General features: G+C 40.2%; 1 protein-coding gene across 5 annotated transcripts in view; it reads left to right on the top strand.

Moving 5' to 3' along the window:
- The window catches only part of PRDM6 (PR/SET domain 6), a 101,878-nt gene that overhangs the window by 6,836 nt on the left and 67,716 nt on the right, over positions 1 to 27,326 (top strand). For all 5 annotated transcript variants that reach the window (XM_081880481.1, XM_081880482.1, XM_081880484.1 and 2 more), the window contains one exon: positions 18,257 to 18,564. In XM_081880481.1, coding sequence (XP_081736607.1) covers positions 18,257 to 18,564 — 308 coding nt within the window. The remainder of the gene's footprint in view (positions 1 to 18,256; positions 18,565 to 27,326) is intronic.

Genomic DNA, 27,326 nt, shown 5'->3' with positions numbered 1-27,326 from the left:
AACGCGGGTGGTTCTTTTTAATTGAAACAATGTCACGAAACACACAGTTCCTTAGCAATAAGCCGCACTGAATTTACTTCAATGTATTTTTGAATCTGGCGAGGATCCGTCCGATCCTATGCACTTTTACTCGGAAGTAAGCCCCACTGGTTTCAGTGCAGATTAAGCCCAGGTAAGTATTCATAGGACCAGAGACCTGCATCAATATCCTCCTGCTTACTCGGCCCCAGGAACCATAAACGGTGCTACCAAGATCTAGCGGGTACAGGATTGCAGCCTTACAGCGCAATCCTATATGCATGTTTCCCCACATGTGAGTCCCATGGGGTTCAATGGGGCTTACCCTCCAGTTGCAAGCGTGTTTAGGATTGCAGCCGGAACTTTGCACATTAAATGTGACGTTTTCACCGCAAAGTGGGTTTTCGGTTCGCGCCGGTGTCGCAAAACGCAAAGGTTTCGCGATCCCGATCATGGGCTGGGGGAAACCTGAGCATTTCAGCGCATCGTTTGCCTCCAGAGGCGACGCAGCCCGTGTTTTCTCGGGCGGAAAGAGAGAGAAAATCTGCTCCCATAAATTACAGACTCATAAATTAATGGGCTCTGAAACGCGCTTTTAATGACCTACAGTACGCGGCTTACTTTTCAGAGACAGAGCTCTGTAAATCTAGAAGATAAAGGGCTTGCAAGAGAGCAGGGAAGGTAAAACAAAGGGTGACCTCAGAAAGGCCAATTCGAGCTTCCTTCGCCAGCACTTAGAGAAAGAGCTTTGTAAAGGCCAGTGCTACTTGATGTAAAATACTCCACGTGGTCCACGCTGGATCGCGACGCTGCGAGGAACCGTCGGATTTGCTGGCGAACGCAGCTCCGCGCGGGTTTAAGCCCTGGGCGTGCCAGGGAACTGGAGCGCGCCTAGTTCTAGGCTGGGCTCCCAATCTGCTCCACAATCCGCTCCCTAATCCAAATCCCAATGCGCTGATCCCTCCTTACTCATCCTTAACTATGAGCCCGTTCTGATTTCTTTGGAAGCAACTCCGAACTGAGATCCTTCCTAGTTTCAAACGCACAACCTCAGGGTTTGGCCAGACCATCTCGGGGCTGTGTCGAGGGGTGGTGGATCGAGCCCGTTGTTAGTGAGCCCGACTGTTTCTCCTCTCTCCCCCACCCCCCGAATGTGCCACAAAACCCTCTTCCCACGCGCCTCGTGGTCTGGTATCTCTCGTTTCTGTCGGAGATCAGAAGTGGTGCCTTTGCAGGGTTCACGAATAAGGAGAGGAGGATCCTTTTCAGAGGATATAGGGACGGTCAAAAGATAAAGGGATTTTCGGCACGGGAAGATGGAGATCCTTGGCCAGAGAGTGGTGGACTGTCTTTGGTTTGAGACTAGTTTTGATTTGCAGCGGGGATCGCTGGGCTATGGAAGCAGTTGTTGGGCCAGGGGTGACTGCAGCAGAGGCTAAGAGGAATCACAGAACGGTAGTCCAGCCCACATTAACGCGCCTTTGGAGTTCTTTTCACAGGCTGCTGGTTGTGGAGAGTTGGTTTTGCTTTGCAATTTCGCGCGCCTCCCGTTTTGAATGTGCCCATTGGCTAGCTGTACACGCGACGTGCCCGCCGTAACAGCATGCACAAGTGACGCATTCCACACTAAAGCGAGCTCTCAGCCCTCATCTTGTGAAAGCGCGCTGGTTTTTGGAACGGGTTCCCTAAATTCTGAAGTTCTGTGCCAGAAATATATAGCAGATCTGCAAGTGTGGGCGGTCATCGTACGGAACACGATGACCTGTTGGAGTTGATTTTAGCTCTATTTATCCGACCTCGCCTCCCATTAATTTCATGTTGATTGACCAGAAACTCTCTTACATTCTTTAAAAAGTGGAGAGTCCAGTAAATTAAAAATGCAGAGTTTGCCCTTGTAATCGAACTACGGCAGGTTATTGGATTTTGCACTCTTATCTGAAGCACATTTACACATTTCGATGGGTCTCTTGTCCACTGAAGGTTTCAAGTAAGGATAGCAGACTCAGCCTCATTGAGTCCAAGTCGTTTGGCTTAACTGGGACACCTAACACGATGCTGGTAAACCTTGTTCAGTCCAGATGCCCTGTGGTCCGAATATGTACCATAATTTTAAAGGATAAAGAGGTTTGTGTCGGGGAAATAAAGCTTGCTGCATTGTATCTCACATAACCAGATTCCGTCAACCTTTGACTATGATTATGATTAATATCGACATATGCTAATTGCAAATGGAATAATGCAGAAGACTCTTAGTTTCACCTGAATATCTTTTATTGTACAGTACTGTTTTAAAAGTCATAAACTAGAGATGATGAGGATCCCAGTGTGAGAATACCTGTGGACATTCAGATATGTACCACGAATGGCTAATTTTTCTCAATTGAAATCGTGCCTAAATGTAAAGCAAAATATTCTACTTTTTCCACTGTGTGTTCTGTTTGGGTAGATGAGGTTTAACAATGCTGGAGGGACCAAACAACATTGAACTGAATGGGGCTTACTTCTGAGTAGACGTGCAAAGTATTGCCTCGTTAGAGCGCCATCATGCATACTCAGAAGTAAGTTCCACGGAGTTCGGTAGAACTTACTCCCAGGTAAATGGGAGTAGGTTTTAACTAATTTAGGGCTCCTCAATCACAGATATAGATTATTTGAGAGACTATTCAATAGGTACTAGCCAGGAGTCAATTTTCAAAGAGGATCTGTTTGAGGGTATTTTTTTAAGAGAAAAAAAAGGAAAAGTGATTTATGTTATTGTTTCAAGTGGAGACATTTCTAGCTAATAAATTGTCACAGTCTGACTCATTACGATTGGAAATCAAATGGGATTTTGCTTAAATAAAGCGGCAGTTGTGCATTTTAATGTCTAGATTCACGCCCATGATCCTGAGCAACTTAGGGCGTTTTCACGCCTGAAGCTTGTATTGGTCTTAAAGGCGACTGCTAAATAAATCTGTCTTGGCCAGAAAGCGCCTTCCACTTGAAACCTCTTTTTAAGCTTCTATCTTGTATGAACAAACTTCACACGACGCGCAAAAAGAGGCTCAAAAGGCTTTTTCTGGCCATGTGTGATATGCCAGAATTTTTTTTTACTGAAGGCTGACATTCAAATCAAATAACTCCAGTTGGGATTTGACGTCAAAGTCTTTGAAATGTCCTCGGTCCTACTCACTTTAGGGGGGGTAAATGTTTTGATGTTTCGATTCTTACCTATGGAAGAGACGGGGCTTTTAATTCATTTTTAATTATCGTGACGTGCCGAAGAAAGGATTAAAAACCTACTCCGCATTAATTAATCCCGAATGGAAGACAGTGATTTGGGGTTTGAGGCGACATGGTCTTTAGGATCGCAACAGAGATCCATGTATTTTATGTCCTTGCGCTGCAGCTTTCGGAACTGGAGGTGGCGCGGCTCTTCTTCCTCCCTTGCATTGAAACGCCGACAACAAAGAAAGGGATCTTTCTGACCCCAGCTGCTCTGAATCGTGTCAAACTAATGCAAGAGAGCAGTTGCATTGTCCGTCCTCCTGGATCGAACGACAGGAGCGTTTGCCCGCAGCAGCGCTCTGCGAAATATGGACCGTCCCCTGCCTTTTACGTTTTAAATCCGCATTTTCCCCAATTGCTACTAACGCCTCTGATTTAGCTACTTTCCATCATCCGTTTCGCCGGCGGCAGCAGCAGCAGCACCCTTAAAGAGAGCAGCTCGCGGCCCATATATTAGATTGAGGTTAGAAAAGGTGGTGACTGTTTATTTAAGGTGATAAAATGGTCCATCAGCAGTAATCTCCATCGATATGTGCCACAAGGAGATGAAGGATGAGGGGACAAGGCACAATTAATTGCCCTATAGTTTTGTAGGAGAGAGTGGAGGCAATGCGGCCCTCGCTTCGATCTCCTCTCCCAAAGCCCATTCATCATCCGCACATTGTATATGGGGCTCCCCCAGGGCCAAGGGGGTGGCAAGGTTTATCTACACACAATATTCTCCTAACCTTCTGATACCTGACACCGAAATTTAATTCATTCATACGCGCGATCGAAGGAGGCGAGATACACTCACACACACACACAAAATACACACGCGCTCTATCCACACGCATTTTCCCAGCATATCACATGGCTTCGCACTTAATTCGTAGTCTCTCCTCTTCTCATTCATTTCCCTGCCCTCCCCCCCCCATAAAACAACTAAGGTAAGAAAGTCACCAGATGGTTCCGTATATATGCACACACTTAAACGGAGGCAGTGGCGTGGCAAGCGTGCAATGGACACCCCCACCCCCGTTAAGCATAATGATTTAATTTCCTGAAATGGAAAGGCTTAGCTATGTTAAAATGGCTCCTCTACATTGCAAACCATCAACATTTATTTTGATGTGCATAACAGTGCCCACCAAAACTTCTCCTGAGTGAGCTGCACGGATTTGGAGAGAACCCGTCTAATCCCCGCATCTGCTCAGACCCCGATGCCCCGGATTAACCGGTGTGCATGTACGGATCCTGGCTGCGAGAACTCGAGATGGGCAGCCCGATCCTGTGCGGGCTCTCCAAGCAGCGCGCAAATCTGTCCGGCGGAGAAGGCTCAGAATAAAACAAGTCCTCGGAGGGCAGATAACTTCCCGGTATATAACCGGATCTCTTCAGCTCAGGGATGCTAACTTGAATAAAAGATTTGGGGTCTGGGTCTGGTAATAATCACATAATCAAATATGGGGTGGTCGTGATAATCGCTCCGCATAATCGATCACAAGAGGCACACTATTTGAATCAACATATTTTTCTGGGGGGGGGGGGAAGGCTCACATATTTCATGGGGGGCCTCCTATGGATGGATCTCTTCCTCCTTTCCCGGGATCATTTGAGTTTTGCATCGCCCTCGAGATTTAGGGATCGCTTTAGGATTAGATCTCCCCCTCCTGCGCTCTTCCCCTCCCCTGCCTGCGCGCTGCTTCCGCGGAAGCACCTGGGGCTCAGGGGGCCGAGAGCATCTTGACCAAGAGGATCACCTGCTGCGCGCGGGGTCTGAGGGAGACGCCGAGCCGCCTCCCAGGGTCGCTTATTCGCCCACAGGCCGCTGAGCCGGGCGGCAGAGTTTCCCCTCTGAGGGCGTTTCTTCGGGCCGAGGCCACAAGGGCGTCCCCATGAGGAGCCCGAGAGAGGCCTGTTTCCCTCGAAAACGCGGGCCTCGCTTGCCTTTGGGCCTCGGAAGAGGCCTAGTCACTCGCTTTCCTGCCTCCGTTTCAGGTAATGGGGCTTCTCCTCAGGTTCCCCAGACGGACCAACCTGTCCCGGCTATGTGGGGCCACACGCTGGGGTGCCTCTTTGCTCCCCCCCCATCTTTTTATTTATTTTTAATTCTCCTCGCCCTCTTTTTTCACCTCAGTACAACAGCACCAGGCGCAAAATGGAGAAGACTTTTTAAACCACAGGTACATTTTCTTTGGAATAGACCTGTTCTAAGGTTTGTGTACGATAATTCCTTTTTTTTTTTTAGACGTTCAGGGGATGTTGGCCAACCTTGGGCCCCTTCAGAGTGGGGCGTAACTTCAATATCGAATTATAAATAAATATCAAACCCCACCCCTAGTGCAAAATATCAAAGAACAAGAAACATGTTGGGTTCCTGTAGTTATTAGCTTGCAATGCATTATTGCATTGCCGTCTGACGGTATCTGAAAACTTTGGGTGGTTTGTAACTGCTAAAAACAAAATTTTGGTGTGTTCCTATTGTTCGTTGTTGTTGTATGTAGTTATTAGTCAAGCCATGTATAGGGAAAAAAAGGGGGGACTCATGCTGGATCATGAAATACTTTTGAAACTTCCTCAGTTTCAGAAGTTGGTTGGTGATAATGATATTCAGGGTGGGGACTCCTGTTTGAGAAATAATAATTTAAAGAAGAAGCTTCCTTGATGGCTTGTTATTTTTTTTTTTTTCATTTACAAGTGATTCATTGTGATTTTTGGAGTCATGGTTTTTCAACCAAATATTAGCAAGTGAAAAATACCCCAGAGGTATGAATTGCAAATTAAATCCCTATAATTATCTTGCCGTTTTTGACTACGAGACACTTTTCTGGAGATAATTTTGAGTTAAAACAGCTAGTACAGAAAACTATGTTATTTATTAATAAATCAAAATAGCCTCAAAGTATACCTCTTATATAGGGCAGGACTTTGGGAGAGGGGGAAGTTTGGTTTAAGAATTGGACAGTTTGTGGCAAATTATTGTCAACTTGGCTGTTCAGAGGAGTCGTACCTACAATCAGGAGTATGTGTTCGAAGTTGGGGAGTGCTGAGTACAATTCATTAAAAAAACAACAACCTCATGATGACACTTTGGCTGCTATTTTTGGGTGGGGTTCAGTCACATTCAGGTTGTGAAGTTATAGTTGATGGTTCTAGTCTTAGCAACAAACCTGCTTCCCCAAAAGATCCAACTTTAAGAATAAGGAAATTGACACCAAGGTTACAGGTTCGATCCTCGTGTGGGACAGCTGCATATTCCTGCATTGCAGGGGGTCAGACTAGATGATGCTCAGGATCCCTTCCAACTCTACAATTCTATGGCAAGAAAATGCACTGGAGTAACACTTTTTGATTGCAACATCAGTCAACTGCCCTGCAAACAAGTCAGAACATATTCTCAATTAACAAGTTGTATGTTTCATGAATGTGAAGTGCTAGGTATTTGCTTTCTGACTAGTGAATGGCAACTTCTTCATCAACACATTTTAGCAAAATTATCCAGGCTAAAGGAATATGCATGCTATCAACAAGGGGAAAATGCACAAAAGAATACATTAGTGACCGTAGGTCAAAGTTTTACAGTATCCTGGACCTAAGGCTACCTATGCATTTCTTACTTTTTAAAGACGTATTCAAATTTCTTTTGAGCAACATAACATGACACATTATCAAGAGGAAACTGGAACACTTTTCTTGTTTTCACTTTTTATGGCTTTCACTTCTTTGCTTTCACCTTTTAGTATTGTATTTATGTTTAGTATCGTGTTAAAGTTCAGCTAGTGAAAATCTGATTGCCCAATTCGGGCAAAGCTAGATGATACTTGAAACGTGTGGTTTGCATTTCATATCTTGGTTTTTTTGTTAGCTTGTTTTGAAAAAGAAAGAATAGACACAGGGGCAGATCAGCTGAAAAACTGTAGGAAGACAGGTCACCAAGAAAGAAACAGCTCAAGTGAGAAGGTCTAAATCTGGCATGGGGAACCTATGAGCCCTCCAGATACTGTTGAACTCCAACTTGCAGCAGCCCGGCCAGGATGGCCAATGGTGATTGGAGTATAAATCCAGTACTATCTGGGGGGAGGTTCTCCATCCTTACTCTATAGCAGGCATAGGCAAACTCGGCCCTCCAGATGTTTTGGGACTACAACTCCCATCATCCCTAGCTAACAGGACCAGTGGTCAGGGATGATGGGAATTGTTGTCCCAAAACATCTGGAGGGCCAAGTTTGCGTATGCCTGCTCTATAGCTATGTCAAGAACAGACACTTCTTGCCTAACACGGTTCCCATGCAGTTTTGTCTTACAAAAATGCATACTTGTGAAAACTAAAGGAGGAATGGCTGATTATCTGATCCTATTGATGCCTTATATAAAAATAGCAAGGTTGTTTTGGGAGGCATGATGGAAGGTTTCATTTTGTTTCAGAAGCCCTCTTGCCTCAGACGTCTGACCCTGAATGTTTCCAAAAAGTAGTTGTGTACCCAGTTTTATTAAAAGTAGGAATGTTCGTATCCCAAGATGTGACATTGTATTATTTGTATATCTCGTGTAGTTTTAGCTTCATGTTTTATGTAATTTTAAGAACTCCTGGCTTTTTTATGATGAAAAAGCTTGACCATCTTTTGCTCAAGGTTTGTGTGAGTTAGAAATGAAGTAAATATATAGATTTCAACCAACCCTTTAGTGTCGAGCAGTTATACTAACTGTGCCAGTGTCTATTAAAAAGGTAGATATTTCCCCAAAAATTCACTTAAACTTCGTAGATGGGACTAAATTGTATTTGCTTAAATTAATACGTAATATACCGTATTTTCCTGTGTATAAGACGCCCCCATGTATAAGATGCACCCTACTTTTGGGGACCCTGAATTTTAAAAATGGGCACATGCACTATCCGTGTATAAGACGCCTCCAGATTTTTAACCTTATTTTAAAGTAAAAAACCCTAGTATTACACATGGAAAAGTATGGTAAATATAAAATACACACTGAGTAGAAATGTGTGTTTGATTTTGCTTGCTTTCTTACACTGGCAGCATTCAAACATGGGACACATAGTATGAAAGAAACTCAAAAATGCCTTTTTTTTGAAATTTTTGTGTAGTATGTGAAAATGCTTGATTGTGTATGTTGCCATAGATTAGCTGACTTTAGTATGGTGCATCCTTAGATGCCAAACTCTTTAAGATTTAGTGAATGGTCGGCTCGTTGCATAACAGTATCACAAGTATTTTCCAAAGGCAGATTGGGTGCTGGTTTCCCCACACTGAACTGAGGGGTGACTGCAGGGCATCACAACTATGATGTCGTGCACATGCAGACAGAAGGCGAGAGGTGGGAGGGGAGGGTGCCTAATTTTGGCCTCGCACAGGGAGCTGATGAAAATTAAGACCAAAGTCTGCCCCTGTATTTTCATTAGGTGTTTTTATTTTTATTGTATGATGGTGGTGTTTATGTACTGTTGAAAATTAACTTTTGGATTTGAGACTATTATACTGCTATTTATTTGTGCAGGTATGTTTGAACAGTTAAATAGCAGATAACAGAAGGCATTCCTTGTTTGTAAAATTGGGATGGTAGAGATAACCATGCACATTTTAAGACGGAAGGGATTAAACTATTAATGGAAAAGAGAAGTTAACATATTTTATTAGTAGCCAATTCAGTGATTTCTAGTGTTGTTGGGTTTTTTTATTTATAAAAAGCACTGGCCAACGATAATGACTTCTACAGTGTTGATGGCGTGATATATATATTATTGTAAAAACTTGCAGATGGGAAGCTCAGTGGAGAGCATCTGCCTTGCGTGCAGAAGGTCTCAAATTCAATTCCCAGTATCTCTAGGTAAGGCTGGAAGAGAACCCTGCCTGAAGCCCTGGAGAGCAACTGGCAGTTGGTGCAAACAGCACTGAGCTAGATGGACCAATGGGTCTGACTCATATTATGTGGGGTCCAATGCACCTATTGCTTTTTATTCTGGCATAGTTGTTATGATGCTTTCCCAAGCAGTAAAGTATGTTATATGTGGCACAAAAGTTTGTATGTTTACTCAGAAGTAACTTCCACCGAGTTCAGTGAGGCTTGGGTTCGGTGGATTGCAGCAGTCCTAAGCACACTTTCTTGGAAGTAAAGCCTGCTGAACTCCATGGGATTTACTTCTGAGTAATCATGCTCGGAATCATTGTGCGTATCAAGAAAAAATGTTATTGTCATCAACTGCTATGATCTCTGTTGAGGAAGTGTAATGTTTACTGCATCCAGTTAATTAATTGATTAATTGGTTAAAAAAACACACGACAGTTAATCGACTAAAAACCTCTAATTCACTGACAACCCTAATGTATTTGGGGTTTTTTTTTGTTTACAACTGATTCTTCCTAAGAGGATCATGTAAGAAACCTTTGTTAACAGTTCCCCCAGGAAATGATAAATTTTCTCTCTTTTTTTCATTCTCCTATTGACACAATGTGGGGATTTAAGGAAGAATAATGTGAATTCCTTTTGAACATTTTTGGATACTCCGCACCACCACCAAGTAATCTTCAATCAAAATCCCCATTTGTTTATGTCAGTAATGCCAATTCACACCAACAAAATTATTCTTGAATTAAATATATAGTGGCTCATGGCTTTAGTCAAGCCTGCAATTCTGTACACACTTACTTGGGAGTAAGCTCCATTGACCTCAGTGGGACTTACTTTTGAGTAGATATGAATAGAACTGTGCTGTAAGTGTAAACTCTTGCATGAGACTTTTGCAGTGCAGTTCTGTACATGTCTATTCAAAAGTGAGTCTCATTCAGTGTAATGGGAACTCATCCCTAGGAAAGTGTGTGTATTGGATCGCAGCCTTAAAATGCACCATGAACCCCATTCAAATGCTTTTACTGCAACTTATTTCTTAATTTACAGAATAAATTTCCCCTGCAATAAAAGTTGCCACTATTTTATTGTCTATCCAATATATTGTGACAATCTTCTACCTTTTCCTCTTGCTGATTAGGAGCCTGTTCAAAAAGCCTACTGAAGTAAACAGAACAGCTCCTTCTAGTTTCAAGAGTTAATTCTGTGGTAAAAAATGTAGGGAAGAAGCAGTTCCTCATGTCTCCGACTCTTTGTTGCCCTTCATGACAGATCTTCTGAAAATATCAGACTTGTACTGTTGCTTATGTCAAAGTCACAGTAGTAGTTTCACATGCACCATAAGGAACTTCAATTAAAATCTCCTGGTTTCAAGATTCTTGGATTTCTCTACATCTAACAGCAAATTTGGACTACGGTATTAGAATTTTCTCTTGATAAATGCAGTAAATCAGAATGTGGCCTATGTTGCAGTTTTCTCTTTATAACTAATTATTCATACAGATTGCTGATCTCTTCCTTTGTATCACTTTGTTTGCTTTGAAATGTAGGTTCCCCCATTTCTATTTCCTTGGAAATGAGTGGTTTCTCCCTTTCTTTCTTTTTTAAAAAAGGGAAATACTAATATCTGTCCTGACCAGTGTATCACATGTGTAAATTCCAGTTTCTTGTAAATGGACCAGGGAGCAGATAAATTGCACATCTTTCTGATCTGTATAGCTGTAGCTAAAAGGCTAATTGCACCATTTACACTTTACCAATTTATTATTATTATTTAGAAACAAATATTCACATTGCGAAAAGCAGTCTTTATACGTCAGGTAAGCAGACTGATTTCAGTGGAACAGACTTATACAGTGGTGCATTGGATTTAGATGTACATCTGTATAGTTTCTAAGTGCACGCTGCTTAGAAGTAGTGTTAACTAAAATTAATACAATTTGTATCCATGTTATGAATTGTATGATGCAAATTCTGCTGAAGCCAATAGGAGCTACTTCTTTACACTGAATGGGACTGGGCTACCTTACATTTAGTTTTCAATTAATCTGAATGAAATTTATGTATAAACTCATTTAGAGGTATGCTTGACTCCTAAATACTTGAGCAGAACTATTTCAGTTACTTCCAAATAATGAGTTTAGGATTTGAATGGTATGCTTTTTTAAAAAATGGAACATTGTGGTCAGCGTTTAAATAGCATTATAAATACTGGGGACACAATAAAAATACTGTAAAATTCAGTTTTACAGACCTACTCTGAAATCAAGGCAAACATATATTTATGTACTCAGATAATCTTGGAATGCCTTCTGGAATATAGTAGAATTCAGCAAATTGTGAAGTTGGGTTTATATTACATCATGAATAATGCTTGTAGCTTAGATAGTGTTCAGAGTAAATAGCCAAGACATTTATAATAATTTTATGACTATATATGCTAGCAATTCTGGCTACAGAAACTGTTGTCAGTCTTTCTGGATATGCAGTTTCAGTATAAATAAGGAAAATGCATAAAGCAAGCACATTCTTTACATAAGTCAAGCAGATCACTTGTTTATTTGTCTATTAGCATAGTTTCCACAGGTGGAATCTACTCGTAGAGCAGGGAAACAATTGGCATTTATGTAGTCTACATCCCACCCCCCTAATTTTTTGTAGTACAGTACTCGTTTTTATTTCTTTTCCAGGAAAGGAGCAAAGAGTGCCCCCCCCCAAAAGCTATTGATTCCAGCACGTATGCCTATCTCATATTTTTATGTTTTATCAGAGGTTCTAAAACCCTCATGTATGTGTAAAAGTGAATGATGTTACATATCTAGTGGCAGAGTGCAGAAGTTTGAGCTTAAAGCTGCCTGGCTGGAGTAAAAAAGATGCTTTGGCTTCATTTAATTGAAGCTGTTCAGTAGACATGGTGTCTCCAAGAGAGCCATTAATAATCAGGAAGCTGGGAGGAGGTTACACATCTAAAAGATTGTCAGCAGGGAACAAATTATTCCAGAATCAAGGGTCTGCTCTGAAAAGTAACTGAAATCTTGATCAGTCGTTTCCTAAATCTTAAGACTTTCCAACAAGACCCCCCCCCCGATTCATACAGTAAAAGAAATCTTAAAGAGGCTATAATGAAAGGTTAGAGGGAGGGGGGTTTTTTGGGTGGGGAGGAGAGAATGGTTGCAAGTTTAGTTTTGGGGCTAGCCAGCATGTGCTCATTCTTTATAAGGAACAATCAATTGGGTTTATTATTGATTTTGCTTAAAGAAGATTAGTATAAATCAAATGATAGTGCCAAGCTTTCCTTGACCCATGAAACCAGGCTCTGTTTTTATTTGTTTGAATTCCCTGAAACTCTGTTTATGTGCTTTTACTGGTTCTTTTATGTTCTTTTACTGGTTTTATGTTATATTTTTGTTTTAATGATATTGTTTATTGATCTTAAGTTGTACACTGATTAGAGATTTAAAAAAATATTCAGTGGTTCATAAATGGTTTCAAACAAATACTGTAAAATTGCATCCCCCCCCCCCCATGGAGTAGGCTTCCTTGAATTTCCACCCCTTTGTAGTGGGAAACATGTTGTTGACCTATTTTCCTATCTAGGATGGTGTCCACTCTAGGCTGCATCTTTCTCATCTCACATTTCAATTACAGTGCAGTCCACAAAACACTTATTTTTTTGCATATGCTCCTCTGTCTTACACATACTTACTCAAAAGCAAATTGTATTGCTTTCAGAGGTATAAAGATTGACGTAACTAAGTGGTATAATTTATAGAAGGTAATGGAACTAAACCAGGGTTCAAGGATCCTGGTTTAATTGATTTCAGGATTGTGGTCTGGCATGTAGTAATGATACCACTAGCAAACAATTGTCCTTGGAACCAGGGCGGGTGATATCATTAGGCAAACTAGGCAGCTGAGTAGAGTACAGACCTCAGAGGAGTGCAGTACTGACCTTGCGGACACAGTTTTATACAGATTATTTTTTGTTAGATAACAAAAAAAGGCTAACTTCAATTTTCAGAAACACATGGCTTGTAAAAATGATAAAATTATTCAAAATATAAAAATAAAATATCAGAAATTTATATTTTGAATAATGTTATCATTTCTACATGACATCAGTTTTTGAAAACTGAAGTTAGCAATATTTTTTTGGTGATGTAAGCCTTGCCTAGGGTGCAAAATAGCCTGGCACCGGCACTGCTTGGAACATTTCCATGTCAGTGTGCTTTTTCAAATACGGTATATTTGTGTCATACCTTAAACAGGGTTTAACAAAAGCAATGCATATATGTAGTGTTTATATGATATTTTCCAAACCACATCCTATATAATAGGCTTCCAAACTAAAAGTAATGGTCCATAGTTTGAACGTGTATGCGAATATTCAGTAGTGAGAAATTTTAGTTTTACACCTGTAAGACCATATCTACCCTATGAAATGAAAGGAAAAGGTTATGAGGGAAATAGGAAGAAAGTAAGTGTAGACAACAGCCTATCTTTTCTTCACAAAACATTAAAGAAATGCATGGAGCCTTAATGCCACTTTTATCAGCATTAGCTTCTGTAGTTTTCTACAGCACTAGGGAATATATCTGCCTGTATTAACAGGAATTATCATCCTGATCCAAAATAATTTCTGGGTACAAATAAAAGGATTTAAGTAAGCTTAAATTGCACTGAAGCCAACAGAATTAAAGTGATTTCAAGTATTTCATCTGAGGATGGGATAGGATTGTATATAGGATTTATAATCCTTTTGACCACAGCCAAATGTCCTGTATCTCTGTGGGTTGGTTGGTTCATACATAATGATTCTAGTCCAACAGATTATAGTTTGTTAGAGTAGGCGGAAAGCAATGAGTCTGAACGCTCTTTTTATCTTCCACTTTCATACACCTGGCTGCAGAAGTGACTTCATGATTTGTTAAATCATAGTTCGCTCAGGGTGTCTTGACCAGAAATTGTGTTTAAGTGCTGCCTGCAATCCAAGATTGCAGAACAGTTTTAGTTGCAGGCAGTGCTTAAACTAGAGTTTGTCAGTTTGGATGCCTTGGGGAAATGATTGTTTCGCAAACCAGAAAGTCTCCTCAGCTGGACATGAAAAGGAAGGAGGGAGCACTTGAGCTCATCACTCATTCCTTCTTCAACTGACCATAGTTTGTTGGGTCAGCAATATTACACCTGAACCTGGCTTTTAGCTGGAATCCCTAACATACTCACTTGTAAGTATGTACCACTCCAAGTGGACCTAATAGAGTACCAAGTGATTTTCCTGAATCTAAATAACTATGTCATAGAATCTTAGAATTGGGAGGTAACTAGTTGTTTGTGCCCTAGAATTGTAGAGTTGGAAGGGAACACAAGGGTGATCTAGTGTATCCCTTGCAATTCAGGAATCCTTTGCCCAACGTGGGGCTCAAACCCACAACCCTGAGATTAAGAGTCTTGTGCTCTACTAGCTGAGCTGTCCCAGCTTCGGGTTCACGTGTCTCAAACACTAGCATCCAGTGTTTCATGGCAAACTGCTGTTGAATTCTAGGACCTTAAAAAAGTAATATGTATAGAGATCGGCTGTTCAAAGAAAAAGTCAAAAATCCCATTTTGTACGCTGAAGTGCACTTCAATTAGTTTTTTGGCAAAGGTGCTTAACAGCTGGAGGATAACTGTTTTACTTTGCTGCTTAATGCGGTACAGTATTCCTTACAGCCTTGCATTTTTAAAGGAATCTTCAAATTCATTATATTTTAATATATATATTCTGATTTACTGTTCATCCAGATGGTTGTAAAAAAAAAAAGCATGTACCGTATATACTCGAGTATAAGCCAACCTGAATATAAGCCGAGGCACCTAATTTTACCACAAAAAACTGGGAAAACTTATTGACTTGAGTATAAACCTAGGGTGGGAAATGCCGACAGTGGCAAAGGTGGAGGAGGGCTTTTGGGCTGCTCGTTCCTCCTCCTCCGCCAACAACAGCATCTGCCGCTCGCAAGGGCAGGCACAGGGCAGAGCGGCGGTGGCACGAGTGGTGGCAGCAAACAGTAAGTGGGACCCTCACTCGAGTATCAGCCGAGGGGGGCTTTTTCAGCATAAAAAAGGTGCTGAAAAAGTTGGCTTATACTCGAGTATATACGGTAATTAATTATGAGCCTTTGAACAGTGATAAATTAACTTGAGCAGTGATAAATTGCACCTAGGTGCCATAATATACGTGTGTAAGTTATCAACTGCAGAAATAAGAGGCTGCATTTTAGTTATGTGACTCATAATCACATTGAATAGGTAGAAACTTTTTGTACTTCTCTGAAAGATTCTTACACAGTATACTGTATTGAAGTTTATCTAACATAGGAGGCAAGAAAGCCGTGACAGTCCTGCTGGGTTTATAACCTGTGGTTTTAGGCTGCTTACTTATTCCAGATTTGTGGTTTCGACCACCAAATCCCTAACCAACTGGTGAATATTTTTGTTTTATTTTTAGCTGCTGGATGTGTATGATGCAGAATTATCAGGGGGGAAGTAATTGCTGTGTAAATACTGTAGAACAAGTACTACTTTTTGAAAATATTTCTGGAAAAGAGTTGTCTGAAACCTTTAATTGTGTTACAATGTACAAAATGTGCCAGGAACTGTAATTGATTCAAAGGGATTCATTTTTATTTTAGTTGCAAAACATATTTCTGAGCATGCACTGTTCTCTTGAAAGTCCAGAACCTTCATGTAAAGAATATGGAAACCATTAACATGAAACAGAATAAAATGAAAACTACTGAAGTCCTTTTTATTCATATAAGGGGGAAAAAATAGTAAAATTTTAATGTATCATAAGGATGCTGTGCATTAGTTACTGTATGTACATAACATTTTCTGGTGTCAGTAAAGATTAGAAACTTATTATAATACTGAACTAAAATTGAAGGGGCTGATAAGTGGGGCATGCACATGGGGAACGAGATCTGCTTATACTACAAGACTTGTTCCTCACTCTCCTTCCTATGTGTGCCCCTGAAACCTGTTATAGGGGTTCCCCGAGTCCTCCAGGGCAGATTTAGGGATGCAGGAAGAAACTCCCATTGCACGAGCAGGTCTCATTCGATTCACACAGCTTAGTAGACTCCCACCCTGAAATATGAAGGGCCAAAGGTGTAGTTTCATGAATAGCTTTCCATTCATAAAGTTGGCATAAACATAACATGCATTTACATTTTGCTGTGGAAATGAGTAAACATTTCTTCAGAAATAATTGTGTGAAAATTATTTGACTAAAAGCCTTAAGTGAAATCATGGCTAGCGAAAACTTGGGAGATTAGTATTTCTGTACCCTACCACAGTCACTACACATCTTATTTTCATGATAATTTCAATTAGTCATCATTTGTTTACTTTGTGCGCAACTTTTCCCACAGAAGACTGTGCCCAAAATACCATATTTTTTCGTGTATAAGACTAGGTTTTTCCCCTAAAAAATAATGTCCAAAATTTGGCGGCGTCTTATACACGGATAGATCTCCTCCCATTTTCTTAAACCAGAGTCCCCAAAAATAGGGGGCGTCTTATACATGGGGGTGTCTTATAGACAGAAAAATACAGGATCTTACTTAGAATACATAAGAAGCAAACAAATAATGAAAACAGAAGCAGATGGTAAAATATAACTTGGCATATTAAGAGTATAGCAGCAACATATCAAACATATTAACAAATGCAATAACACTTCCCATATCAACAATATATTTAAATATTTATGCGAAAGGATGCAGTGTAATCCAACACCCCCACAATATGGATTGCTGAGGGGATGTGTTGAATGGCATGTAGTTGCTTTCTCACAAGCCTTCATTGGTGGCAGGATTGGCACCAGTTGGAGTGGTAGAGGCACCAGCAGGGCCTATTCAGGTGAAAGCTACAATGTGTGGTTTCCTCAATGGCAGTAGCCAGTAGAAAACCCTAAAATGACACGTTTCAGTGTAGTAGCAGGGCACCAGTGCATTTAGATCTGCTGGATCCAAAGTCATTGAGATCCCTCAAGAGGCTGGGTCCTCAGCACCCTCAGGTACACCAGCCTGGAGCTGGTGTAGCAAAATATGAAGAAAATAAACAAATGTCCTCCAACCTTCTGCTTTTGTTGGCGTGGTCCAGCATACGTTTGAATGTGGTGGTGGGTCTACTGTTTGCCCCAGTTAGGATTGCTCTGTCCATGAACTGATAACAAAACATAAGACAACAAAACATAGCAAACCTTCACAAATGTTTGACAATGTGTAAAAATAATGCATTTAAATATTATTAACTAATTTTAACTGGTAATGCGTTAATTTTTTTTAAAGGATAAAAATAAAGTTTCAAACATAAATGGATGAATACATAGCCTATGAAAAACGCAATGCTTATGTCATCGAATACATCTGTAGAAAATGTAGCTAGAAATTGCCAAGCTGAAGGACAGCCCAGTGACTTCAGGATAATGCAGTTTATGCGGATAAAGGGAAATAGAATATGTATGTTAGATATGGAAGCAGTGATGAAGCAAAGTAAAATAGGGTGCTTTAAACAATACTAGTAAAAAGTAGCACAAAATATTGCCATTACCAGAGAGCCAGTCCTCTGGTATGAGAATGGCAGTGGGAGGGAAGATCAGGAGGAACGACTGCTGGAGGGGGCCAGAGGATGCTTCAACTCAGTATCCATGGCCTGACTCATCCTTTTGCCTAATGGCAGGGCTGGCCCTGTGTAGATTGAAGTCTTGGTCATTGTGAGCAACTGAACAGAACAGAAAAGTACCTTAAAGTGGCCAGAATGTGACCCTAAGCCAACTCTTAAAAATAATAGCTTTAAAAGCCTATGAATGCATGTGAATGTGTTCAGGCTTCACTTGAATGAACCTTCTGTACACCTTCTAATGCCCCAAATAGGTTTACCTTGGGAACATGCTGCTGCTTATGTATATATGTATTATAACGGTGGTTGAGATATGAAAGATGAGCACACAACAAGAGTATGTTTATATGTTCCTATTTTAAAAAATCGTGGATTAATCCACATATCTCGACCATGAGATCTGATGGCAGTAGCCTAGCTGTGACAAGCTAATTCCTTTTTGTTTTTTGTCTTTGCTCTGTAGGATGTGACATGTGTGCAGATAATCGTAATGGAGAGTGCCCCATGCATGGCCCTTTGCACTCTTTACGCCGTTTGGTGGGCACTAGTAGTGCCGCCGCCGCCGCCCCTCCACCTGAGATTCCTGAGTGGCTTCGGGATCTGCCCCGGGAAGTGTGTCTGTGCACCAGCACTGTGCCTGGTTTGGCCTATGGCATCTGTGCTGCTCAAAGGATTCAGCAGGGCACCTGGATCGGGCCTTTCCAGGGAGTTCTCCTTCTGCCAGAAAAGGTGCAAGCAGGAGCAACCAGGAACACCCAACACCTCTGGGAAGTAAGTCACAGTTCAAAGCATTTTGGTTTTTAATGTTTGATAAAGCATTCAATATTTGTTTCATGAGATTTTCAAAAGAGCTTTTTTCCACTATCAAAAACATAGCTGTCAAGTGTCCCTTATTTGAAGGGACAGTCCCTTATTCCAGCGCCATGTCCCGCTGCTGTCCCTTATTGATGGATATCCCTTAAATGTCCCTTAAATGATGTCCCTTAAATTTCAAAGGAAGCAGCTCCTCTCCCTCCCTCCCTGCCGGCCAGGGAGGCTCCAACTGTGTTGCTTGGCTGTGTTGCTCACCCAATAAGAAGTCTAAGAATGACTGGGGGGGTGGAGCTTGCATGCCTTGTGTGTGGCTAGTTAATGCAAGCTGAGGGTTTTTTTGAAAGCTGGGCGCCATTTTGTTGCACGTGCTGCTGCAAACTTTGCAGTACAAAGCCAGGACGGGGAGCCATCTTAAGTTGAGGCTGCATAGGCCTTGTGGTGCATGTGATTCAGATTCTATTCAGTTGAACCTTTGTAACCAAAGTTGGTTGGACAGTGTTCTTGGAGCTACCAGCATGAGTTTGACCAGACTGCAGGAGGGCAGGAAGACTGGAGTGCCTGGAACAGGTGAGGCTGCAGGTCCCTTATTTTGGCTGCTGGTCCCATATTTCCAAGGCTGCTGGTCCCTTATTTTCAAATCTGTAAGTTGACAGCTATGATCAAAAAGTTCCTGCTATAGATTTGAAAATATATGCTGTATATATAGCAATGCAGGCATATAAATGTTCCTCACATCTTTTCTGTTTGGATATGTCATTAGTAGCAAGAAGCTGCAAATTCCAGTGTATGTATGTATGTGTGTATATATATATATATATATATATATATATATATATATATATTTAATAAAACAGATTCTTACAGATGTTAAGAAAGATGTACAATAATATTGTTTTTAGTTCTGCAAAGCAACTGGAAGTAAGTTTAGCTGAAATTAGTAGGACTCCAATCCATTAAATCCTAAAAGTCCTAATTTTTGTAGAGTTTTGCAAATTATTTTGTTATTGGGCTGCTTTTTACTTTCTCTTCTGACATAGTGTGAACCATCTGCAGCTAATTCAGAAAGTGAAAAAAGAGAGCAATCTTTCTATTAGCTTCTGTATTAGCTGCCAAAGCAGGTACTAATCCTCTGTTGTTCGATGAAAGAAAAGTCAGCTTAGTTTATAAGCCTGTTTTAAATAACAAAGGGTTTTACAGGGCCTTTTAAAAATGTAACATTTCTAGCTTTGTAAACTATAAAGCTGCAAATCAGGCCAACTCTTTCTTCCCCACCTCTCTAATATGCTGATTATGGTGCTGGATTCCTGGGCTTTTAAAACCACAGTTTCCTGCTTCATTCCAAACAGATAACTGTGTATTAATGTTGGTTTATTAAGCAGCACAGGATCTTAAACCATGTTTTTTTCCTGATTAGTAAACCAACATGAAACCACAGATCCCCCATTACTTTTGAAATGGAGAACCGTGGTTTAAAGAGCCTCTTGGAAAGCACACACCTAGCACCCTATTCAGTTGACTGGTGCAGAAAGCATGTCTTCAAAGAAAGTTGCTGTAACCATTGATCAGCTGGTTGGCTGTTACAGCCACTGCCTATGAACTTTGACTGGTGTCAGACAAATACCTGATGTTATTATCCCATCTGTTGATTGACAGGTCAGTGATCTGACCATATGTTAAGTTGACTCACAAGGAGTGGGGAGGGATCTGATGAGCCATCTAAATCGAGTTCCCCACTTCTGCTGTAGCTGATCTGAAAGGTTATCTCAGGTGCTCATGAAATGACAGAAAGTGTAGGGCCATGGTTCCCAACGTGGGGGCACCCCCCACAGGGGGGGCTATTTGATTTTTAAGGGGGCAATTCGAGAATGAGTTATTAACACTTAAGCCTTTTAGGCTTCCTCCACACGAATAGGAGTTCACTTTTTGAATAGTAAGAATTATATGCCACGGGGTGGGGTGGGGTGGATCAGGATTTTAGAGATGCTTAGGTGGAGCATGGCCAAAAAAAGGTTGGGAACCACTGGTGTAGGGGTAAAGACCCATGCACAGGGAACACTCCTGATTATAGTTGTCTTCACATGTGTCACATCCCACGAACTGCTAAGTACAGAAGCAAATAGGGAAGCAAATAGGAAGCCATTGTAGCGATTAAAAGTGGAGAGCCTCGTGATCTGAATGAAAAGAGTTGAATTTTTAAAACGGAGAAGGCTGAGGTGTGACAACAAAATTAGAGAGACAATTGCAGTACTAAAGGCCAGGCAGTTTACCAAGGGTGAGGGGGTATAAGAGGAACAGCTGTATTTTCACAATGTGGTATAGAAAGAATCACATGACTTCAAAATGGACTGTATGTAGCAAAGAAGAGGAGAAAACCAAAGATAAATTCAAAGCTTTGTGCCTGATTTACAAGATGGATTTTGAAGAGGGCCAATGAATGTAGAGAGCAAGGGAAGAGAGGAAGAATGGGGAAGAGAAATGAAGAGTTTGTTCTTAAATGTACTAAGTTTGAGATGCCAATGCAAGAAATATTAGGCAGGCAGTTGATGTATTGGATGGAAAGAGAATGTCCTCAGTCAGAGAAATGGAACTAGATACCATCAGCATAAAGCACAAGATTTTTGTGTGTAGAGAGAATAGCAAAGAGCCAAGAATAGGTCCCTTAAGCGCCACAACAGAGAAGAGGAAGGCAGAGGGAAAAGGTGCCCTGGGTTGAAATACTGAATGAGTGATGTTGGAAAAGCAGTTGATGAGAACAGAATCGTGGACACCAAGGTATAAAGGGAGTTAACCAGGATAGAAGCAGCCGAAGGTAGTCAAGAATGATGAATATAGTTTCAGTGCAGTGCAGATGATGGAAGCCAGCTTGTAGTGGGTCTAAAGAGGATTTTGAGAAAATACAGGGGAAGCAGTCGGAGTTTGTGGCAGTGGTTTGGAGGCAAATGGTAGGAGTGAAATTCTAGAGTATATGGAGAGACAGAATAGTAGGTCAAAGGCTATATTTTAAAAATGAGGGTCATTGTTGCAGTACAGTACAGAAGAGACCAGAGGGGAGAAAATGGCAGCCCAGTTGTATTTATGCTATACAAACCACTCTGTAGCAAAATCCGTTAAGATTCTCAGAATGAGGATGTTCAACATAATTGGCGCATTAAAGGAGCATCCAGCTTCCTAATCATAGTGCTGTTCATGCACTCTGAAAATGCTGATTCTGAATGGTCCCATAGTAGTTTCCAGCATGAATAAAAAACATTGAAAGACCATTGCAAAGACAATTAAACACCAGTCCAGATGTGGTACTCTTTTATTTGCTTTGCTTTTGGCAAACATCTGGATTATTGCATTTGATGTATAGTTGGACACTTTGGACATATTTTTTGGCATGCCTGTGTTAGAGCTCCTGCCACACATTCAGTGTTTGCTTTGTATGTAATCCATACAGTTCAATGTACAGCAGTTTGAAGTAAATTAAACACCATTCCATTACCTCACGACATGGCCTGACACCTATGGGTGTTCATTGGGAAATTATACAGTTCTTTATCAATCAGCCAAGTCCTTTTTATAGCTTACAGAAAAGATCATCTCTTTTGAAAGCCAAAAATATGAATCATTTTACTTGTGACTCCTTTAATTTTTCCTTTTGGCCATTTTTTTAACCAATGCAGAATTTGCTTGTGTGTTATGAAAATACAATAAACACTGATTTATTTAAAGCAAAAAAATATTTCTGGGTTTAGCAAGTAAACACTGTTCTTTCTAAGACATAAATTGATTCCATCCGAATTCAATAATATTTCTAGAGTTTGTTCATTCCGAGTTAATGAAAACAATTCTTTCCTAACCTTGTTGCAAAGAACGCAACCCTTTTAAAAAAGAAATTGGGGCTTATTGATGAGAATGAGATAATTTTCTCTTAATGTGTTTTCTAATAAAGAAGTGAAACTGCACTCGCTTCCAACATATATGAAAAGATTATCTCAGTTATTAATGTGTCTTTATTCCCAGGAGAAAAATTAATCTAGTTGCGTAAGGTTTCCACTTTCTGTTTAACATCAAATTGTAATAAGACTAGACTTAAGGAATGCATAGAGGCCACACTTTAAATTCCATTGGAATATAATGCAGACATTTTAAAGGCTTGAATGTTCTTGTTATTGAAGTTTTTCAGACTTTAAGGTTTTAGTAAAATAAAGGTCTGGAAAGCTGTGGACGGCAATTTGGGTCCCCCCCCCCAACATTGAGGTAGGGAATTGTAACTGTTTAGAGCACAGAGATGAAAATGTTTGCTGAAGTTCCATTGACAGATCTATGGAAGCATAAGATTCTATTGACTCTTAATTTTTATGGTCATAAATTGTTCACCTAAGTCTTTGTGCACCAGAAATGAGTTAAACGCTTTCCCTCTCTGTGAGATATTTAAGAATCTCTTGTAATGTGTGGCACTTTATTAGATTGCAAGTTTGCAATCAAGATTTATGTTATATTTAGTCTTTGTACAGCTCCCAGGAAATTTGTTATAGTAGTAGTAGTTTTAGTAATTATAACAACAGCAGCAATAATCTGGAATGTTGGAAGAGTTTATTTTCTGATATGTTCTTTAAAAAGATTATATAGTATGTTTTGTCACCTAAAAAAAGTAAAGATGCCTTTACATGGCTGTCTCTGGGTCCAACCGAATGGCTTGTCCATCTCTGGGTCCAACTGAATGGAAGTTAAATCAATGGAATTGTGTTTAAGATCTTAACCTGGCAGTTGGAATCTAAGATTCAGAGGGAGCTCTCGTTATTTCGGAGACAATTTGTTGTGCTTAATCCCTGCTGAAATCCGGGAAGCTAGTTTTCACAACTAACAAATCTTTTCAATTTCAAAGGCACTTAAATACAATTGTAGTCCTATCCAACAACTATGGGGGGGGGGGGAGAGACACAGAGAACATTTTAAGCATATCAGTAGTAGCATGAACACAAATTTGTGTTCTCATCATCTCCACTATACTTAAAATATATACATATTTTATTTTTTATGTATTACATTAATATCCTACCTTTCTCTTTCTCCCCATTTTATCCTCACAACAACCCTGTGTGGTAGGTCAGGCTGAAAGACTTATGACGGGCCCAGGGTCACCCAGTGAGCTTCATGGCTGAGCAGCTTTTTCATCCACATTCTATACATGTGAATATTAAGAGAAGGTGCCTTATTTTGATCAGGGTGCATTGCTCCTTAATGAGTGAAAGCAGTTGAATACAATAGAAATAAGATCAGCTGAGGGCAGGGGTCATAAAAAGACATGTAAATCCCAGGGAGCTTACACATTTGACTGTACTGTAATTAAAATGGCCAAGGGTCCATTTACACGAGACATTTTGAATCTGCTTATGGGAAATTTGAGGGTACATCTCTCATGGATACAAAAAAGAGCTACAATCTTTACCTTTTTCCCCTAGTAAGGAGCAAGTTCCAGTTGTACTGATAGATTTGCCTCAGGATTCCCTAAGCTACATTTAAGTCTAAGTTTTTGATGCAGGAAAGCACAAGGGGATAAAATTATGTGCAAACCATAGCTTTATTAAGATGAAAATTATGTTTCTCAGCAATCCATCATCTAGAATTCTAGACTGCTTGTCAGCTCTGTTTCAAATATGTCATGTTCATGAAATTCAAATAATTTTGCCCTGAAAATAAACCTTGGTAATGTTATCATTACAGTTCTCAATATGGAGAGTAAAAGAGCTATACTTTATGCCTAATATAGTGGGAAAATATAGTCTTACGAGACTCCTCTTTTATTACATTTTTTTTTAAAATGTCTGAGTATTTTGGACTTTTATGCAGATTGTAAAACTGATTCTGCTAGAAACATTTCTGTTCTCTAACTTGTTGGGAAATTAGTTAGAGTTGGGATGCAAATTTGGTCTAATCTATAGTCTTAACACTGTCTACTCAGAAGTAAGTCTCACAGAATTCAGTGGGGTTTATTCCCAAGAAAATGCATATAGGATTTCAGCTAAAGTACCATTTCCTGTTCAACGTCTCTGCAGGAAAGTAAGTGTAAAAGTAAATTTCTGTAACACGGTTTGCTCCACAACCATTTTAGGAATTGTTGGAATTCTGTTGACTAGCTACCATGAATATTGTAGTTCTCTTGCTTATCTGCTACTAAATAAACCCTATCTTATTAATAGTGCAATTTTATGCATGTTTACTCAGAAGTAACTCTTACTGGCTTGGATCCTAAGTTGCTGCTTGGTTCATGTAAAGGAGGATGTGATTTTTACCAACAAGCCTCCATTGTCTTTTTTTAATTTATTAATTTTTAAAGAAATTTTCTTTTACAAATTTGTTCAAACACAACCATATTCACCAATTTACAAATTTTTTGACTTCCACCGGCTCCCCCCACAATCCTCATGTTTTAATATTTATTCCGCATTTCCTTTATGATATATTGCCAGTTTATAATATCTTTACATCTCATTTTCTCTTTGCAATACCCTTTCTCATCACAAAGCCTCTTAACAAGCCTCCATTGTCAGTCCTGTCCCACATTCCACATCATTTTTCATTGATCTGTATCACCAAGGAGCAGTTTCTTCGAGGCACAAGGGACTGCAGAGGGGAGAGGGAAGGTCCTGCTCCATCTATGTAAATGGTTCAATTTGTTTAGGGAAAGCTAGACTGCAAGCCCAATGTGTTGAATGGGACTTGCAGTTCCCAAGTAGGCATGTAAAGGAATGCCTGCTTCACTTGTTTATGTTTGTTTGTTGTTAGCATGCAATTTGAGTTAACCATATTTCTGGTTGTAGTCCAGAAATATACGTGTATCCATGAACAGCACATCACTTTGTGCATACATTTGCACACACCCAGTTACTTAAAAGATGCTTGACACTGTCAACTGTACCAACAGTGGTCACTCATTTCAGAGAAATGGACCTGCCCACTCCTGTTACCAGAGATCAGCTTTGAGAAAGTTTACTACACCAGCCATATGCTCAGTACTCCATGTGCAGGGTCCAGTCCAGTTTGCTGCAACATATGCACCACCTTTGTTTGGATAAAATATGTGTATAAGAGAATTCTATTTAATTAAGCTTAATGTTGAACTTAAATGAAAAAGAAAACACTGATACATAAATTTATATTTGTGTTTTAATCAGATATTAATGTGATTTATTTGAAATAAGTAAAGTTATTTTCAGAGATAATGCACTGTCTCTGTATCTGAAAGAGACAGTACTAATTTATATTCACTTTATTTTTACTTCAGTTTCATCTCTATCAAACATCTAATTGCACTCTTTTAACAGTTGAAATATATAATACAACTGTGGATCTTTTTCAGTTTTCATTCTAACAAATGAGTGATCTTGCATCAGTCGTGTAAACAAGCAAGATTGAGTCCCCCTAAAATCTATTTTCAAAATAAATAATTTATTTCTTCATTGAAATCCCATTTTCGAACAAGTATGTTTTACTTATATGGGTACTGCAATGCTAATATACAATTCTGTATGTTATACAGTGGTACCTCGGGTTAAGAACTTAATTCGTTCTGGAGGTCCGTTCTTAACCTGAAACTGTTCTTAACCTGAGGTACCACTTTAGCTAATGGGGCCTCCCGCTGCTGCCGCGCCGCCAGAGCACGATTTCTGCTCTCACCCTGAAGCAAGGTTCTTAACCCGAGGTACTATTTCTGGGCTAGTGGAGTCTGTAACCTGAAGAGTCTGTAACTCGAGGTACCACTGTATAGGTGAACTGTCATCCCAAAATTATAACCAGTATTTCAGCATCCCATGACTCCTCTCATTTATATACGATTCTCTTTTTGGCATATCTCTTTTAAAGTCTTGAAACAATGTTGTTCTGCAATATATTATTGCCCATAAATATGAGTCTTGATACTGAATAAAACCTGTCTTCAAAAGCTTAGAATTATCCCCCACCCCCCAAATACCTCATTGAATTATTTTGATTTCATCTGAAAGACTAAAGGCGGCACTTTAATAAGATGTATTAATGCCTAAAATAGAGTGCACATCTGATGTCAGTATGATATTGATGCAATATGCTGATAAAAACCTGATTATTGTGCTGAAATGCCATATAAAACCTGCCATGCTGGAAACATTTCAGAGAGTTTCCTTGCTCATTTGTTATCCACTTTTACATCGTGGGATTTTATGGCCTGCAGATATTCCTTGCGTGGTGAATTTGAATGCATATGCTCTTGCAGAACAACTTACACACACACACACACACACACACACACACACACACATGTGTGCACACACAGAAATATAGTCCAATATTTGCTTTGCTTCTGAGCCAATGCCACCTCCCATCCCCCCGATAAGTTACAGAATTCCATTATCCAAATTGTTACACATGTGTGACAGAGGTTGACCTTTAGTCATGTCAATCCTTTTTGTGTAGGCCTCAGGCTCCAGCTTAATAGCTCAAAGCCTGATTTACTCACTGTAATAGGGGCAGAAGGTCGAGCAATTGTCAGCCTGCCTGCTCATACCCTTCTCAGAGCCTGGTTGAAGGCTGTTAACACAAAGCTTTTCAAAGTGAATTTACAACCACCACCACTGACAGAGGCCAATCAGTACACCATAAATGTCAGGTTAGTGAGATTGAGCAGTAAGTAAAGTACTGACAGCCCACCATTGGCTGAAATCAATTGCTTAAGATTTAACTGAGAATAGCAATCTACG

The sequence above is a fragment of the Podarcis erhardii genome, assembly GCF_964252035.2.
Source record: "Podarcis erhardii genome assembly, chromosome: 11".
NCBI lineage: Eukaryota > Metazoa > Chordata > Lepidosauria > Squamata > Lacertidae > Podarcis > Podarcis erhardii.
This window is presented reverse-complemented; position numbering and strand designations above follow the sequence as displayed.